Source organism: Drosophila simulans, chromosome 2L, assembly GCF_016746395.2.
Source record: "Drosophila simulans strain w501 chromosome 2L, Prin_Dsim_3.1, whole genome shotgun sequence".
NCBI lineage: Eukaryota > Metazoa > Arthropoda > Insecta > Diptera > Drosophilidae > Drosophila > Drosophila simulans.
In genome coordinates this window covers 13,379,175-13,399,266 of record NC_052520.2, presented here as the reverse complement: position 1 = coordinate 13,399,266, position 20,092 = coordinate 13,379,175, and the positions used below count along the sequence as shown (strand labels likewise).

Here is a 20,092-nt window from a genome sequence, read left to right as displayed (position 1 = left end):
CCGTCGATGTTTAAAGATGATTTTTTTTTTTTTTATTTGGCACGTTTTATTATTTTTGTAGTCCAGTCAGATTTTTTGTTTTTTAGCCATTTATTTCGGCATTTATGCTCTTTTGGCATATACACTGCACTCTATTTATGAGCTGATTTAATGCTATTAGAGCATTTATAAGGCACTGTTTTCAGGCACTTTTTATTTAATTTATGCTCTTATGGCATATACACTGCACTCTATTTATGAGCTGATTTAATGCTATTAGAGCATTTATAAGGCACTTTTGTTATGCACTTTTTAATTTCACAATTGCTGATGTATGGCCTCAAGCACGCCTTACCACAATTTATAATGGTACACAAAGCAACCTTTAGCTATAGACTATAAGGTGCTTGTTTTAAAACATAAAAGATTCTTTTGTATCTTTTTGCTTTTTATATTTATACTCTGTTCCTTACCTTTGGTAGGGGGAAACAAGAGTCACTTATTTTTGCTACCTTTAGCTGTAAGATGCTTAAAGGAGCTGGCCTTTCTCTGAGTTCCTTACCTTTGGTAGGGGGAAACTGCAGAGTCGATTAAAGGCTCGATTGACCAAATGTAAAATCCCAAATAAGAAGACTTTACTCGTTGAGTTTTTGTAAGAAACTGCTTTTATTTGGAAATATCTTCGGTTTAAATAGGTGACATGAGAATCGCATCTTAAAGTAAATGGCCTACGCAGAGGCCTAAGTAAATAGTCCCCGCCTTATCGAGGTCCCACGCTCGGGCACATCTGCCTATCTTGAGCGGCGAGGACCTTATCTGTGGTCTCCCACTAAGGGACTATTTTAGGAGGCGGGGAACGATCTCAAGTGACTGACTCATGCAGTGTGCACATGTTTTTGAGCAATGCACCCATGTCGCCTTAGATAACAAAATCCTAAATATAATTTATCGCTCTCGATTCATTTACATAAGATATGAACGGAGCCCAAAATTGTAAGTCTTTAAATATATTCGTGTTCATGTGTGAACACCATATTAGATTGATAATCACGTCACTTGTAATTTGGTAGTTAAATATATTTTAGTTATATAGAAAATTCATATTTTCATTCGTTTTATATTTTTTTTTGGTTTACCAGTGTAATCAGGAGCGGAATGCACCCATATCGCTAAGCTACTCAGCTCCCAGTTCGCGAATTCCTGTCTGAAAACACAACGGATATGAATATACCCTAAAGCCATCAGACGGCGTAAATGAGCGTGTATTGAAGATAAAAATGGCTGCAAAGCGAGTAAGGACTCTGGTGGAGGGAAACAATAAAAGGGGGAGAGGGATATATAGAGAATGGCAGCGCTCAAACTGCAGCCAAAGCACAAAAACAAACAAAACATGGCTAAATAGCAGGATGGCCATGGGAACTGGGGAGCTATCCCCAGATTCTCGGCAGGATCTGCCAGCCTGCCACCACTTCGCATTTAGCTCAAACTCCAGAAATGTCTGCTCTGTCTCTGATACGGGCAAATCTGTTTGGCAAAAAAAAAAAAAAGGAATAGGGGGAAAATTAAAAAAAAAAATATGGCAAGTGCACAATAGCCGGCAACAGAAAGTTTTCAAGCACAATGTTTGCAGCTCTTTAGTTCGTTGAGGATTGCAATCCGCTTGTTTTTTTTTTTTCTTTTTTTTTTTTTGTTTATCAACCAAGGAAAGCAGATGAAAATGCGTTGAGCGACGCAAATTAAAGCGTTCCAGCGATTATTGTTTTTCTGCACAAGATAAAGAAATTATCATGCAAACATCGAAGCAAATCCGCTTACTAACTGCTTTCGATATGGCATACTGTACTTTGAATATAACTATATAACCCTCCTAAGATCACTAGTGATACAAGTACATATGTACAGTATATAAAGTTTATATTGTGTAACAAACTTCCCACATCTCTTGACACTTTATTTATTTCACTTTCCGTGAGAGCAGCGGAGCGCAAACTAATCAGTCGGTCAACCTATTCGTTTGCATATTTTTCTTGCATGTAACCCTATCCTCAGCATGAACTTTTTTCCAAACTATCTTGTCCCTTTATGGCTCCAAATTTTTCCTCTTTTTTTATGCCCATCCGGTGGTGCAATCAACTCTTCATACTTCCCTCATTTTCCTTCCCGCTAAAAAAAAAACTGCATAGCTCCAGGTTCAGCCCGCGAATAGAGGAAAGATACTTGGCACACGGGGTTATGGTATGGAGAAAAACTAAAATAAAGAAAAAAATAAAAAAAAGCTGTTGCACATACTCCCTTGAATATTGTGTCGATTGCGTGGGCGTAACCGGGGGGGAAATGCTATTAACTGGTCATACCCCACGGAATAGCAACGTTTTTTTTCCGCTTTTTTATGACCCCTCGCTTCAAGGCACATGGATATATGAACATAGACGCCAGCAATTCCCATTCCCAATCCCAATTCGATTTCTTTACTTTTTTTTTCGATGTCTAGAAGCCGCCACATAATCGTATCAGCGGAAGATTTGTAATATGAAGCGGAAGGAATGGACTATAGTTTGTTGGCCGCAGACTGTTTTTTAGTGTCGTGTATATTTTATTCAGTTGAATGATAAATGCACACTTATGGACATAAGGACTTGTAAAACCAGGTGTTAGGATATCAAGGACTTAACCTGATCAAAAATATTGGTCATTAAAGAGGCAGAAAAAATCAAAGCTTACAAAGAGAAACAATTGTCGTAATATTACTGATCATAATTTGTATCACGGCATTGCATATTAAAGGCAAATGATTCCGATACAATGTAAATTTTTATTTATCTTATAGTTGGCCATTTAAATATTCCTACACATTTAGCGCTAAAAATATTTGCCACATAAAATTTAATTATAATAAATTAGAATTGCAGCAGACAAAAATATGCACATCTAACCGTCAATTTATGAATTCATCAACCGCCAACATAAAAAAAACCTTAAAAAAACTTATAGCTACTGCGGAGCATATTAAAAAAAAAAAACAGGGGAGCAGGGTGAAAGTTTGCTGATTTAACCAATTTTAAAAAACACACAAACTCAGACAGGCAAACAGACAGAAGGCAGACACAAAAAGCCATTCCATTGACCGCAGCTGAAAAAACAACACTGCCGGAAAAAAGAAGGAGTTTTCCGGGGCTCGGAAAAAGGTGTGTGTGGGCGCGTGGTAGCATCTGCAGCTTTTGCCAACCGGCGACCACACTGCTCCCTGGGCTCGGGCCAAGTAAAAACTCATCAAACTATATTTTCAATAAATAATGACAATCGGCTGGGCGGGGGCGCTTCAAAATGGCCGCCATTTTCCACCCAAATGCGCCGCAGCTTCATTGATTTTATGCCATTTGGCCAGGAACCACAACCGCTACAAGCATAAAATTGAATCATAAAAAATCGAACAACTTTATATACATACATACATATATTTAATACATGTATGCCACGCCTTGTCGAGTGACCCAAACATTTGCATGTGCGGGAAAAAAAAACAAAACAGAATAAAAGGCACTACTTTTGCAGTTCTTTGCGATTTTTCCTTTTTGCCCGTCAGTCAACTGACAAGTCAACAGCAATGCAACCTGCAAAAGGCAAGGGCTGAGGAGGAAAAAAAAAAGAATGGCGACAAAGGTGAAAAACTGGTTGGAAAAACGCGGACGAGTTGAGGAAAAGCCCGGGGTTTCGAGTGGGCTGGCTAGCAAGAGTGGGGACAGCCTAAACGAATTCTAGAGCTACTCGACGTCGGGCATTTTTCCAGCTACTCTTTTTTCGACTTCCTTTGCCGCCACATATTATAAATTGCACCACGGAGAGCCGTGCCGAAGTGCCGGCGTGTGAATGGGCCAAATGTGTGGAGCTCTAAACAAAAAAAAAATAAAAAAATAGGTGCATAAATGTGGAAGAGATTGAGTTGAAACTAAGGGAGTTGCAAACACTTTCGGCTTTTCCGATTCAGCATTTAGCAGTCTCCGATCGCCAAGAATTAATTAATAACGCAACCGCAACAAATTAACGATATAATATCAACACACAAGCAATCAAAAAAGCAATCAACGTTTTGTAATCAAATACTATTACATTTCAAACCACAATAATCTACTTCCTAGACCGAATTCCAATAAATTCATAGTCAGATAATTGACTTACTCCGAACACCTAGTTCAAATCCAATTTTAAATTTCCTATTCAAACTAAAGTTAACCCAAGTAGCTGGAAATTTTCCAACTAATAAACGAATTATTTCGCAAAGATTATCTGCAGTTTGTTTTGCTGTCCATTACCAATCAATTTAACTTAAACGTACGCTTACCTCTTTTAACTCCAGAAATATCTTTTGCGTAACCTGAAAATAAAAAGAAACATTTTCAATTTTAGATAAGATTAAAAGTTTGTTAATTGAATTTCTATGGAATTTATACGCATTACTCGTAGAGTAAAAATGTATAATAGATTGGTTTTTGACCCTTTTAAGTTTATAGATTCTTGATCAGAATCAGTAGCCGGATCAGGCTACATCCGTAGGCGATAGCTTTTTGTTTTGTCAACAATATTTTTAATTTCTCCCAAGTAATCCAACTGAGTTATGGGTATCTGGCAGTCGAGGAATCGACTACAGCTCAAAGACCAAAATATGCGAGCAGCACACAAAACCCGACAAGCGGAAAGGAGACTCCACTCATTCAGGTATTTTTTTCTTTTATTAAAAAGGGGTAAACTTGCAGCACAAAAACACGCAAAAGTATTCAAATTAAAATCCACTTGAGTAAGCAGAGTGCAGCTTTTCGTCGAAGGGCAGAAAAGTAAGATGGGAGGGCAAAATGTTTCCTTCCTGACAGGCCGACAAGCCAACGGGAACAATTCTCGTTAAAGGTCGAATTCTATACCATTAAACAAAGCTGATGTCATTCAGAAGCAAAATCTAAGGATTTATAATAATATAGTGAGTTAAAGTGGTCGTTAAAGGTTCTCTATCAAGCCAAAATTTTAAGAAATAAAATAATATAGTGAGTACTGAATGGTTCTTTCTTAATTCTTTAATCCTAAACTTGTTATCTAATGCGATGTATAAAACGAATAAAATTGTTGCCATTTTATCTACGCACTCATTAAAATTCCCATGCTCATTTAAATATTTTGTTCGACAGGTAAATGCATTTTCATGCACAAATAAATATACACGGAAATGCGTTTTGTAACAATTATTTTCATTTGGCTGTCAACATTTTATATCCACCGTAAAATGTGGTATTGTTTCTATTCTTATTTGCTGACACATAAAATTAACGCTGAACCAAATGTACAATTTCTACAAAGTATAAAGCTAACGTGGTAACAAAAGAAATTAAATAATTAATAATTCCAAAAAGGCTTCAGAGAAAGTTAAAAGTTAATATTGCAATCTATAATTGTTCAACGGATGCCAAGTGAATCGTTAATATAATTTATTGAGCTTTAGGCAAGCTCTAAATTATTTATTATTTCTATGCGTTTTTTTATCAATTGTGGAACAATTTTATTGACAGCATTTTATGTACTGTCAATTTTTGGGGTTAATTTTAAGGGTGTTTTTTGGTGGTGCAGCATAAGCAAGTTACTTCCAAAGGGTTGGATTTTAGTAATAAATTGCATTCAATTAATAGACTTACATCATTTTCTCAAATGTACTAACTGTCTTTATATGAACCAACTTATAAATTATTGTATAATGATAAAAATATTATATTATATCGAGGCTAACTGGCTTTTAAACATCGATCTCTATGCTAAATATGATAATGAAATACAATTTTGCAGGAAATGCCACTCAGTTTGTTACACATTCATTTCAATTTCTACGTACCTCCATCACCCATGGCAACCTACATATGTACCTACATACAAATGAATGGTATATAAATCACATTTAAGTGAACTGAAGCATTGCTGGTGTATGTGCATCTAACATTGCCCATTCATTGACTCGATAAAATGCATACAAACATTCGAATTTAAAAATGGTTTTTAATGTATCTTTAATTTGATTTTACCCCATTTATTTCGAATTCTAAACCGAAATGCAAAGAAATGAACCAGAGGCTATTAAATAATGTATATTTTTCACCAGATTCAACAAAATCATTGTTATAGAATAGAATTTATATCAATTCATACCAAGTAATTAAAATTCTTTTATTAAAAACTTCCAGTACTATGAGTTGTTTTTTTATGGTTGCCATTTTACTACAAGTGTTCACACATGAACACGAATATATTTAAAGACTTACAATTTTGGGCTCCGTTCATATCTTATGTAAATGAATCGAGAGCGATAAATTATATTTAGGATTTTGTTATCTAAGGCGACATGGGTGCATTGCTCAAAAACATGTGCACACTACATGAGTCAGTCACTTGAGATCGTTCCCCGCCTCCTAAAATAGTCCCTTAGCGGGAGACCACAGATAAGGTCCTCGCCGCTCAAGATAGGCAGATGTGCCCGAGCGTGGGACCTCGATAAGGCGGGGACTATTTACTTAGGCCTCTGCGTAGGCCATTTACTTTAAGATGCGATTCTCATGTCACCTAGTTAAACCGAAGATATTTCCAAATAAAATCAGTTTCTTACAAAAACTCAACGAGTAAAGTCTTCTTATTTGGGATTTTACAACAAGTATTGTGCAAATTAAATTTTTTAGTGTCACTTATAAACTTATAGCACTTATAATATGCTATGGTTTTTAAGGTATTTTATTTGTGTATAAACGAAAATCTTAATTGACGGATTGAAAAAATGCAAATAATGGTATACAGTTTCCTAAAAATGATTTCACAACTTTAAGCTAACACTTTATGTACATTTTAATGCCATTTCTGATTGAGTAAAAAATAAAAACTGACATTGGCAGACCCATTTTTCAATTTTTTTCACTGGCTGCTTTTATGGAAATGTTTGATATCTGTTTGCTGCATATCAATTCAGTTATATTGTCAGCATACATAAAAGGCAAAAAGTGGAATATATCGTATGATGTTAAAAAGCAGAAATATTGCAACTATTTGCTGTTGCATTTGGCAATATTTACTTATGCATTTATGTGCACTTTAAATTATAGCTGCAAAATAAATAATACGATCATACAGTAATTAAAAGAATGCTCTGTGAAATTTTTACTTTTGAAAAGTAAAAACAGATTTATTTGGTTCTCTCGTATGTCAAATTTGAAAATAAATCTTTTGTACGTATTTAAAAGTCTTTTCCCTCTGATTTTTTAGTTTTATTTTAGCAAAGTAATGTGGACATATTTTTTGTTTCTCCTAAAAAATGCACAGCAATCATCGACGTGAAAACTTTTCGCATCCACACACATTCCTCTGGATATCTGAGTACCGGAATGGCAAATGAAATATTTAACCGCACACACGACTCTTTGGCCGAAAGTTTGCCTTTATTGGCAGCAATCTGCGTGCACGGTGTCGCCTGTGATGCGAGTTTTCGCCCCGCAGGCATGGGGAAACACAGATAGACAGAGATTCCAGACACAGACAGACAGACAGACCGACAGAGCCCGAAACATAATGAGCGGCATTAAAACTAATGAAAATCAACTTTGGCACACCGACGAAAAACGCCGGAAAAGCCGGGCACCAAAAGGGGGATGATGATAAATATACCCCCTTGAAAAGCGCGCAGCACAAAAATGTCGACTTCTGTGGCAGAGTGGAGACACAATAAAAATAAAAGCCAACGCCGCCCCACCACCACCACCACCATCATCATCATCGACCTGCCCCCCGCAACCCGTTCCCATTTTCCAGCCAACTTTAGACGTCGTAACCCCGAGCAACAATAAGAAAATTGCGAGACAGACAAAGTGGAAAAACGCATAAAGATGAAGACGCAACAATGAGGAAAATGGAAGGCAGAAATTTCACAAAATCAGAATTGCTCTTATCCACAAGAGAAAAAAGTAAAAGTAATTGTTTAAAAAACATATATGTATATAAAATTAGTGCATAACACAATATATGGTGTACGTATTTAATAAATACTTTACTTTTAAATACTTTCCTTTTTTCACTAGACATCTCACCAGTTATTTGCAGGATTCCATATTTAATTTATTAAAATATGAGGGAGAAGCAAAAACAGAGTTCCAACCAAAAAAAAAAAAACATATCCTGTGGCTTAAAGGACGAAACTATGCATACATATATACATTTGTATATATGGATAAATATGTATCTATGTGCATAATTGTGTGCCCAAGTCAAATGAATATGAATCTGCAGTTGAATGCGAATGCGAAAAGCGAATGCCAGCACGAAAATGTTCTTTGACTTGGTCTTATTCTCTTAGTTTTCTCCTTTATCAGTGCTTCCCCGTTTCATTTTTGTTTGTTTTTCTTTTTTTTTTTTTGTTCAGTCGCTTTGTTGCTGTGCGATGGTGAGTAGTGTGTATGGTGTATCTTGTATCTGTAGCTGCGTCTGTGCATAATGTATCTCCGTCTTGGCGAATCGTTTGCCTTCTGTTTGTTTATGCTTCGCAACTTGACTTGGGGGAAAAAGGAGAAGAAAGGGGGCAAAGGGAAAGAAAGGAAGGAAAAGAAAAGTTTTTATGCCTTTGTCTGATGCTCGTCTGTTTGTTTATGTATACCCCTCGTATCTCTGTGGCTTACCGCGTAACTTTAATAATTTAATTAAATTCTACCAAACCTCCAAGTCTCCGGCCTCAAACCACCGAAATCCACTGGTGTCATGCGAGTCCCGCTTTGATTGTTATTTAGGCCATTTGGCATAATGAGGCAGCATAATTCGCACATAAAATCCAATTTAAGCGCATTTTTAGTGGCTAACTTTGGGCTTCCTGATTGAAATGAAGGTTACAAGAGCACACATTGTTCACTTTCCCAAAGGAAGTGCTATGAAACCCTTATCTAGAATAATTAGTAATGCCTCAAAATACTAATTTAAAAGTCTATATATTTGATGTACATAAGTATAGCTCAATGAAGCTGGGTTCGGAAAAATCGAATTTTTGAAATTTAAAAGCTGGAATCGTTTGCCCATTTTTTGCCCATGTTTGCCCACCAATTAGTTTTTTTTGCCCACGTCCAGTTTTTGAGATATGAATTTTCGAACAAGTTCGAAAATTTTCGAAGATCAAAAATTTCACTTTTTTCAAAATTTTTTTTTTTTAATCGCAATAACTTCGTTTGCCCACGTTTGCCCACCCTTTAGAATTTTGAAATTTTCGAAAATTTTCGAAGATCAAAAATTTCACTTTTCTCAATTTTTTTTTTTTAAATCGCAATAACATCGTTTGCCCACGTTTGCCCACCCTTTAGAATTTTGAAAAAATTTATACTTTAGAAAATATAAGACATTCAAGTTTACCTCGGACTACTTTGCCCAACCTTTAAAATTAGTTTATTTCGTTTGCCCACCCTTTAAAATTACATTTTAACGTTTGCCCACCCTTCGAAATTAGTTTTTTTCGTTTGCCCACTCTTAAAAATAAAAAATTTTGATTGTCCACCTCTTAAAACTAAATAATTTCGTTTGCCCATCCTTTAAAAATAGTTTATTTCGTTTGCCCACCCTTTAAAATTACATTTTAACGTTTGCCCACCCTTCGAAATTAGTTTTTTTCGTTTGCCCACTCTTAAAAATAAAAAATTTCGATTGCCCACCTCTTAAAACTAAATAATTTCGATTGCCCATCCTTTAAAAATAGTTTATTTCGTTTGCCCACCCTTTAAAATTACATTTTAACGTTTGCCCACCCTTCGAAATTAGTTTTTTTCGTTTGCCCACTCTTAAAAATAAAAAATTTCGATTGCCCACCTCTTAAAACTAAATAATTTCGATTGCCCATCCTTTAAAAATAGTTTATTTCGTTTGCCCACCCTTTAAAATTACATTTTAACGTTTGCCCACCCTTCGAAATTAGTTTTTTTCGTTTGCCCACTCTTAAAAATAAAAAATTTCGATTGCCCACCTCTTAAAACTAAATAATTTCGTTTGCCCATCCTTTAAAATTAGTTTATTTCGTTTGCCCACCCTTTAAAATTACATTTTAACGTTTGCCCACCCTTCGAAATTAGTTTTTTTCGTTTGTCCACTCTTAAAAATAAAAAATTTCGATTGCCCACCTCTTAAAACTAAATAATTTCGATTGCCCATCCTTTAAAAATAGTCTATTTCGTTTGCCCACCCTTTAAAATTAGTTTTTTTCGTTTGCCCACCCTTCGAAATTAGTTTTTTTCGTTTGCCCACTCTTAAAAATAAAAAATTTCGATTGCCCACCTCTTAAAACTAAATAATTTCGTTTGCCCATCCTTTAAAAATAGTTTATTTCGTTTGCCCACCCTTTAAAATTAAATTTTTTCGTTTGCCCACCGTTCGAAATTAGTTTTTTTCGTTTGCCCACTCTTAAAAATAAAAAATTTCGATTGCCCACCTCTTAAAACTAAATAATTTCGATTGCCCATCCTTTAAAATAAGTTTATTTCGTTTGCCCACCCTTTAAAATTAGTTTTTAACGTTTGCCCACCCCTTAAAATTTGTTTATAATGTTTGCCCCTCGTTTAAACTTAGTTTTTTCGTTAGCCCACCTCTTTAAAATAAATATTTTCAGTTAAAAACGTTTGCCCACCCCTTAAAAATGTTTTTTTCGATTTTTCACCTATAAAACCAAATTTGTACATATGTATGTAATAACTGTAAGTTGTGGCGCCAATTTACATATGTATCTTAGGATCGGCGGACCAATTATCAATTTTTCTTAATCATTGATAAATTTCATGCAAGTGTTGACGAACATACATATATATAGTTTTTTGTATATATACATATATATTTATGTACATACATATATGTGTTCATCATAATCATATAATATTAGAGCTTCTGTCCGCCGATCCTAAGATACATATGTAAATTGGCGCCACAACTTACAGTTATTACATACATATGTACAAATTTGGTTTTATAGGTGAAAAATCGAAAAAAACATTTTTAAGGGGTGGGCAAACGTTTTTAACTGAAAATATTTATTTTAAAGAGGTGGGCTAACGAAAAAACTAAGTTTAAAAGATGGGCAAACATTATAAACAAATTTTAAGGGGTGGGCAAACGTTAAAAACTAATTTTAAAGGGTGGGCAAACGAAATAAACTTATTTTAAAGGATGGGCAATCGAAATTATTTAGTTTTAAGAGGTGGGCAATCGAAATTTTTTATTTTTAAGAGTGGGCAAAAGAAAAAAACTATTTTCGAAGGGTGGGCAAACGTTAAAATGTAATTTTAAAGGGTGGGCAAACGAAATAAACTATTTTTAAAGGATGGGCAATCGAAATTATTTAGTTTTAAGAGGTGGGCAATCGAAATTTTTTATTTTTAAGAGTGGGCAAACGAAAAAAACTAATTTCGAAGGGTGGGCAAACGTTAAAATGTAATTTTAAAGGGTGGGCAAACGAAATAAACTATTTTTAAAGGATGGGCAAACGAAATTATTTAGTTTTAAGAGGTGGGCAATCGAAATTTTTTATTTTTAAGAGTGGACAAACGAAAAAAACTAATTTCGAAGGGTGGGCAAACGTTAAAATGTAATTTTAAAGGGTGGGCAAACGAAATAAACTAATTTTAAAGGATGGGCAAACGAAATTATTTAGTTTTAAGAGGTGGGCAATCGAAATTTTTTATTTTTAAGAGTGGGCAAACGAAAAAAACTAATTTCGAAGGGTGGGCAAACGTTAAAATGTAATTTTAAAGGGTGGGCAAACGAAATAAACTATTTTTAAAGGATGGGCAATCGAAATTATTTAGTTTTAAGAGGTGGGCAATCGAAATTTTTTATTTTTAAGAGTGGGCAAACGAAAAAAACTAATTTCGAAGGGTGGGCAAACGTTAAAATGTAATTTTAAAGGGTGGGCAAACGAAATAAACTATTTTTAAAGGATGGGCAATCGAAATTATTTAGTTTTAAGAGGTGGGCAATCGAAATTTTTTATTTTTAAGAGTGGGCAAACGAAAAAAACTAATTTCGAAGGGTGGGCAAACGTTAAAATGTAATTTTAAAGGGTGGGCAAACGAAATAAACTATTTTTAAAGGATGGGCAATCGAAATTATTTAGTTTTAAGAGGTGGGCAATCGAAATTTTTTATTTTTAAGAGTGGGCAAAAGAAAAAAACTAATTTCGAAGGGTGGGCAAACGTTAAAATGTAATTTTAAAGGGTGGGCAAACGAAATAAACTATTTTTAAAGGATGGGCAATCGAAATTATTTAGTTTTAAGAGGTGGGCAATCGAAATTTTTTATTTTTAAGAGTGGGCAAACGAAAAAAACTATTTTCGAAGGGTGGGCAAACGTTAAAATGTAATTTCAAAGGGTGGGCAAACGAAATAAACTATTTTTAAAGGATGGGCAAACGAAATTATTTAGTTTTAAGAGGTGGACAATCGAAATTTTTTATTTTTAAGAGTGGGCAAACGAAAAAAACTAATTTCGAAGGGTGGGCAAACGTTAAAATGTAATTTTAAAGGGTGGGCAAACGAAATAAACTAATTTTAAAGGTTGGGCAAAGTAGTCCGAGGTAAACTTGAATGTCTTATATTTTCTAAAGTATAAATTTTTTCAAAATTCTAAAGGGTGGGCAAACGTGGGCAAACGATGTTATTGCGATTTAAAAAAAAAAAATTGAGAAAATTGAAATTTTTGATCTTCGAAAATTTTCGAAAATTTCAAAATTCTAAAGGGTGGGCAAACGTGGGCAAACGAAGTTATTGCGATTAAAAAAAAAAAAATTTGAAAAAAGTGAAATTTTTGATCTTCGAAAATTTTCGAACTTGTTCGAAAATTTATATCTCAAAAACTGGACGTGGGCAAAAAAAACTAATTGGTGGGCAAACATGGGCAAAAAATGGGCAAACGATTCCAGCTTTTAAATTTCAAAAATTCGATTTTTCCGAACCCAGCTTCTTTGAGCTCATAAGTATGTAATGCACATATATGTAAGTATGTAATTTTAAATCTACTAAAATCATATATAAGATAAAGATTTGGCGGATTATGTTAATGAATGGCATATTGAAACCTTTAAGTCGGTTACGGAAATTGCCAACACGAGTTTCACCTGCCAGGATAACGACATTTGTGTCGATTCAACCAATGCTTTCACCCTCGGAAAAGCCATTTACATTTCCCTGCATGTGCAGCGTTCTAGAAGAGGGCAATTTACATCGAGTCACGCCCTTTCATTAAAGCTACTCATCAATTTGAAGTGCCAGGCGCTTCAGTCATTCAACAAGCTTAAGGGATTTATTCACCGCATGTATACATTCTCGCATATAAATGCATACATGTATTTCATTTTTTATTACATTTTATTTGGCAGAGGCACTCGGCAAACAATAAATGTCAGCCGCCTGGTGATAGTAACACACTTTGCAATGAGAGATACATTTGTATCTGGCAGATACGACGGCAAATACAGAACAAACGCGTCTATCATCTGGGTCGGATTCACCAAGTAAGCCCACGAGTTTTGTGGGTCATTTTGTTTGTACGAGTATATTATGAAACAGCACGAAGTTCTTCATCCACGGTCACGTTGTCATCTCTAGATTTCGATGTTGGCTTCATTATTTGTTTGTTTACTATGTTGCACTCGGCACGTACGGGAAATAAAGCAAAGGAAAATTGCATAAATGCCGGGACAAAGTGTCCATTGTTCTCTGGGCCCTATCATCCTAAACTTTCCTCCCATCCCCTAACCACATCTCCAATATGTGATTTACGACAGGTTTTTTTTCCCGACTGAAATTATATTTGAAGCAACTTTTAGTCAACAGCTTATCAATAACAATAATAAAATCCAGAAAAAGCCAGATGTGACTCTAGAAATTCATTTTACTCGTCAGCTTGCATCTTCAAGTTTTTTTTTCTGTTTTCAAGACAAAATAAAAACGAAACCAAAAAGCTGCAGATAAGTTACGTAAAAAGTAGCCGCAATCTCAAGTTGAAACTGAGATACAGTATATTTATCTTAATTCCCAGCTGTATCTTGTTACTGTATCTCAGAACTGTTGCTTTTCACAGCACTTCTTGTATATACATTTCCTTCGCTTCCGCTGCTTATTTGTGGGAGAATAACTCTTCTCCGCCAGCTGTTGCATATATATTTTTTATAATTTTTTCATTTTCAATCATTTTATAATATGGTTTGTGCAGCCCAGACAGATAATGCCGAGACATTGACCTTTTTCGCTGATTTTTTGTTTGTCTCTGGCCTTTTCTATTCGCCTCGCTTCTGGGTTCTCCGTTCTCGGTTCTTCTGTCTGCTCTCTTTCTTTGTTGTCAGATTAGCCGGCCAAGTGGATAAACCAGTTTTCGCCTCCGCCACTCTGCCATCTTCTTGGCTTGATTCTTGGCCCTCAATCCTCGCTGCTTTTGCCCATGTTCATGTTGCTTGACTTTGGCTAATTAGCCAAGAGTGGATGTTGTTGTTGTTGTCATGAGCCCTTGCCCCGCCTCGAATTTCGTAACGTTGAACTTAGGAAAATCTTGCCATGCAAACAAATTAGTTGAAGTGGCGAAAAAACGGGCTTCAATTCATTTACAACATTTTTTATTTAACATAAATTTAAAGTTTATCACAAAACACAATATATTCATAACTTAAGTATTACAAATCTGATAAGATATATGTATTTACATAGCTGTATGAACTAAATATTTCATTCCTAAAGTATGTTTCATATCCAAATATATAGTTTCAAAATTTGTAAGTCCCCTTTTGTTAAACCCAAGCTAACGATTTCACAATAAAAATGGATGAGTCCCCTGAGCTTTACTCAGGTTTTCATGACTCACGTTATACCTTATGCTTTCCACCTTCTTCGCTCTTTTTGCCCCAACAATGGATTTGCTTTGTGAAAATAAATAGGTAGAATCTGAATCTGTATATTTACATGAACATATACATATGTGAAAAGTATATTCACGGGTATGTAGATTGTTATTAGAGTCGGTTGAGTTTGAAACCTTGGCACCTGCAAGTGAGAATGTTGCTGAAAGCAAACCCGACTGACTGGAAGCAAACACTCTGGGTCACAAGAAAAACATTTTGTCAATTCGCTTGGAGTGACAATAGCGAAATTAAATTAATTATGCTAAGCAACCCCATTTGTTTAATAACAAAATACACCCACAGCCAAGTTTGGGCGGCGAGAAAACCCAAAGACAATTACCCAAAGTGTCTACTAAAATTATAGGAGAATCCTCTGTGCTCCACCCTCAAAACAATACCCTCTTTTTCCCCCCTCTAATATCCTTCACTCGTCAATTATCCTGGCAAAGTACGTAATTATTTTTGTTGCTCGAAGGGTTCTGGGTGAAAATGTTAACTTTGTTTCCGCCCGATTGAGCACTTACACCAATGTTATTGTCTATGGGTCATTTGCAGCACCCTCGGCTGTATTTCATTTTAAGCCACGATTGTTGTGGTTTCTTCGGTTGCCAGTGAGTCAAGTGCAGAATAAAAGACTAATGCTTTATGTATTATAATATTAAAATATTTGAAAAATTATATCAAATAGGAACGGAAACCCTTGGATTACACTCTTCACTTCACTTTTTAAGCGTAGTTTTACAATCTTACCATTTACGATGATGATGAAAATGATCGATACGAATACAGTGTTGAAAGCACATTTTGATGACATTATTTGCGATGGGGATCCAACGTGGATGGGTGTCGACTAAACAGAACTAGCACCAAATTTCTGTTTGATTGTTTTTGTTTATTTTTTTATTTCCGCGAAGGTCGTTGATTGGTCTTAATAATTTCCTTGTGGCAGTAGTTGGTTGGTTGCGTTATTGGGGGCACCTCGCACTCCAATCTTCGCGGGTTTTTAATCAGAGCTTTGCACTTTCCATGCCATTTACAAATTTAGCACTTTTTGCATGGCCCATAAAACTTCGCAGCACTTTTTCGCACGCACGAATTATTTTTGCTATTTGTTGCAACTTCTTTTCGAGCTCTTGTCACGTACACTTTTCTTTTATTTTTATTTTTATTTTATTCCAATATTTTCTCGTTAACAAATTAAAAGCGAAAATAAAAAAGAAAAACCTTCTTTTTTGGTTGATTTTGTGTGTTTATTCACTGGATTGTTTATTTCTGAAGGCAGAAGAGCGAAACTTTTAGATTGATTTAATATTATTATTTATTAATATTTTTATATACTATTTAAATATAAAAATAGACGAATTTTATTTATTTTATTGTTTTTATTTATATTTATGTTTTTTTTTACTATTTAGTTACGTTATATTCATAAGTTGGGTATGCGTTTTTTCTTATTTAATAAGTTTTTGAATAGTTGGAAAATCAAAACATTAGCAATACAAACAAACATAAAATCACAACAAAAACAGCTATTTGCCTCTTGCACTCGCACAAAGGCAATGGGCAAGCGCAGAGAGGAGAGCGAGAGAGGGAGATGCAACAGAGACGACAAAGAGCGACGGAAGACGGAAAAAGAGAGAAGGAGAGAGCGACAGCTGCGGCGCAAACGCAACAAAATGCATTAAATTAATTATTGTTGCTTTTAAGACGCTTGTTGTTGCTGGCACAAGAGAACACCAAATCGATATGTTTACAATGCTGTTTCAAAATAATTAAACAAAACAATGATTTCGTGAATATTATTATGTTGAGTTTAACTTCGCAATAGGGCTGGCTAATTTAACAATGTTTTTGCATGTTTACTTATTTTCGTATGCCTCTTGTCCTTCTTTCATGTTCTCTCTTTTATGTTGTCTTCTCCGATTGCCTCTCTCCATTTTTCTCTCTCACTCTCGTTTGCTCTGTGTTGCCCGTAAATTAAATGCGTTGAAATGCAGCCATTTTGTCTCCGCAATTGGCACTCACTTGAACTCCCGTCGAATATTTTGTTTAGCCACAATTCTCAATTGGCCGAAATTGGGGGCATTTTCTTTGATTAGCGCACATTTCTTAAGCCTGGCTTGGCAATATATTTATTTTTAATTCGCTCACCCGCTCGCACACTAGCACACACACACACACGAACGCACGCACACATGCAAACGCACGAACACGCGTCCAGCGATTTTCCGACTTTCCGACTCCCACGGCGTTCCGAGATCCGTTTTAAACAGTCACACGTCCTACTCGCTTGGTGGTTTTTTTTAAACTACCCGATTTCTCACCACATATATATATGTACTCCCGTTTTAGTGTGACCAGTACAATAAAAACAGATTATTTTCCTAACGCGTTCATTTCCGGGTACATTAATACTAATATTACATAGCCTCTTCGTATTTAGTATGGTGTATTGATAATAGTTAAATGTATTAAATAAAACTGATTTAAACACTAGCACATACTTTTCAGCTAATTAAACAAACTTAAACATCATTGATACTTACGCATAAGGAATACAGAAAATACCAATAACGTTCTTTAAATTAAATTATTTCAAAATAATATTTTACACTCTAAAGAGAACTTGCTTTATTGAATTAACGATTAAAATCGTTTTATTTTGTGAACTTGTATACTTCGACGTTTATTTATACAAATCTTTATTTTGCACAGCGAAATTCAAAAAGGGCGCCAAAGTTTACTTTATTTTGTAGCCCTGGTACATTTCGTTGAAAATATTTGTACGCCTGGTGGCAGCCTTTATCATATGGCGCCAGCGTTGCCACTCTTTATGTATTGAATATATAAACAAAACTATTTGAAATTTGATTTATTTAACAAATAAGCTTTTTACATCAGAAGCTTATTATTTACCTATTCTTATAAGCTAAAGAGGACAATTTTCTTCTGTAGTGTAAGTACTGATTTAAACTTGCCGAACGCTTATTTTGATGATTTGAGCATGCCTAAATAATAGCATTATTACCCTTTGAATCGCGCGCCCTTTATTAACTTGCTCGGATTTTTTAGTGATAAACTTGTTGAAGACGCTCTGACTTGTGTCACCTGGCAACACTGTGTCAGATGCTCATCGAGTGTTGCTGCGGGTGGACGTGCTCGCTTTCTCTGTCCGTTACCGTTACCTCGTGCTTTCGTTCGCGTATCCGTGTGTTTGTCCTCTGTCCGCGTTCCCTGTCCGTGTGTGGGTGTAGGTGCGAATGTGTGTGTGCCTTTGGTCGCGTGTCGTCGCCGCTTTCATGTAAACGAAGATTGTGCAAAAGGTAAACGCCAAACGGTGGCAACAACAGTGAATGATAAACAGAAGCGAAACAACCAGCAAGCGCAGCAACAACCACAACAACACAAACAGCAAAGAAGCAAGCAAACAAAACTTGTGAAATACTTTTTGTTTATTTTTTTTTATTTTGGCCTGGTCTGGTGGCAAGTGGCAAAAGCTATAAAAAACGATTCTCGAAAACAGGTTTCCTGCGTGAGCGAGAGAGAGAAAGAGAGAGAAGCGTTTACTGCAAATGCGAAACTAGAAGCTCAACTGCTGCCGCACAGTGGTCACTACAGTTCTAAGCTTGCCCCACTGTGCGCCCAGAACTTGTTTTCTTCTTCTCTTCTTTCGATTCCCCTCCCCACTCCTCTGTTCCGACTGCACCTAACTACTCCTTTCATCGGGCGTTTTAGAATGCATATTTGGTTTATGGGAAGCTCACATGCAGCGCCCCCCGAAATCAATACGGAAAACGGTTTTTCCCGAAAGAGCCGTTACTTTTCGGGAAAAGTACCCATTCCACGGCTCCTCGGCTCTGCCACAAAAATCAGCTGGCTCGGCTGTCGGCGCAGCTCTGCCGGCGTCGGCAGTGGAGGGACTGCGTCGGGCGCCTAGCAACAGAGGTTAAACCTCTGACTACAGGGACGGTTCACGCTTGGGCGCTCAAAATCTAGGGGAGCAACACGTTACATAAGGTGGCTCTAAGTTTGTCAACCTCAAGTTTGGATATTCGTATGTCTGGGCATTATGTGATTGTTAAAATCACGTGGCTGATACAATTGTGGTTTAATATCTTGAAGTTGGCATGGTTTTTAAATTTTTTGAAAGTTTAAATAGCAGTTTTAGAAGAAACACCCCAGAAGTATATAGTTCTTAATCCTTTAATCAATATGATCTCGTAGAGCATACATATGTCAGAATATTATCTCTTAAGCAGAAAAAAAATAATAATATAGTAAAAATACAGAAACGCTAAAGTGCTTGACTTTCTATGATACCTTACTTAATATGTAAGTTTAACGAAATAACAGAGATTAGCTTTTTTTTTTGCCCCTCCCCGATGTTGAAGGATTTCGGGCCTGGTTCCTACCGCCGTCAGCTGTGCGCTCAGTGCGCAGGCGCCACACACGCACACCAGCACGCACACACACAGATGTGGCAGCCACAGGCAGCAGGAAGCAGGCAGAAGAAGAAGAAGAAACAGCAGGAGCAGCAGAGGAGGAAGAAGCGGACCAGCCTGCTGGTTAACTGCCTGACTTTGGCCCGCAAAATTGCATTGCTGGCGTCTCGCTCGCACGCACTTACTTCGGCAGTAATGCCGGAAAATGGGAAAATGTTGTGGACGAAGAAGAGGGGGCGGGTGGGGGGTGAACAGCGCGATGTGGGCCGAAGTTCGCAGTCGGCAGTCGGCTTTACATAAGTTGACGTCCGTGGCAGGCGGTCTGCTCCTGGAATTTCAGTGCCCGGCTGCAGGTCCTTTGCTCAGGTTGTGTAGACGCGCTTTTCAGTTTTTCCGGCGGATCAGCTGCTGGCGCTTTGCAACTGGTTCGGATTTTCCTTCATTTTTTCTGCGCCACCCCTCCCTACTCCTAATTTTCTTTACTATTTTTCTTTTTTGTATTATTTTTAGTTTTATTTTAATTGGTTCTGCCCCTGCAAACCGGCTGCAAATGGCCAAAAGGTTCGTCGACAGTTTTGTGTTTTTTCAGCTGTTCGGCTGGTGGAAGGCAAAATAAAAAAAAAAGAAAAAGAAGTGGTTAGACCTCTTTTTTTTATTACACTTTAATTTGGATTTTTTGCCATTATTTATCTCATTTCTCAACTATTGCTATTTGCCGCCTGCGTGGGCCACTTTCAAAAGCTTTTTTCGGGGC

The 20,092-nt window shown here is 36.3% G+C and overlaps 2 protein-coding genes across 8 annotated transcripts in view; one reads left to right on the top strand and one right to left on the bottom strand.

Annotated features, from left to right (window-relative positions):
- LOC6726634 (disintegrin and metalloproteinase domain-containing protein 10) overlaps positions 1–17,250 on the bottom strand; it is a 96,642-nt gene extending 79,392 nt beyond the window's left edge. For 2 of the 5 annotated variants that reach the window (XM_039290991.2, XM_039290988.2), the window contains exons 1-3: positions 16,922–17,250; positions 15,647–16,168; positions 4,319–4,351 (exon numbers count right to left, since the gene is read on the bottom strand). In XM_039290991.2, the coding sequence (XP_039146925.1) occupies positions 4,319–4,351; positions 15,647–15,710 (97 nt within the window). In that variant the 5' untranslated portion in view covers positions 15,711–16,168; positions 16,922–17,250. Of the gene's footprint in view, positions 1–4,318; positions 4,352–15,646; positions 16,189–16,921 lie in introns of all 5 variants that reach the window. The other 3 variants (XM_039290989.2, XM_039290992.2, XM_039290990.2) reach the window with 3 other exon arrangements.
- A 743-nt stretch (positions 17,251–17,993) lies between these two features.
- Positions 17,994–20,092, top strand: part of LOC6732221 — a 43,278-nt gene continuing 41,179 nt past the window's right edge. The window contains exon 1 of one of the 3 annotated variants that reach the window (XM_039291226.2): positions 17,994–18,219. The gene's annotated coding sequence lies outside the window, so the exon portion shown is untranslated. Of the gene's footprint in view, positions 18,220–19,615; positions 19,705–19,745; positions 19,764–20,092 lie in introns of those variants that run through there. The other 2 variants (XM_039291227.2, XM_039291228.2) reach the window with 2 other exon arrangements.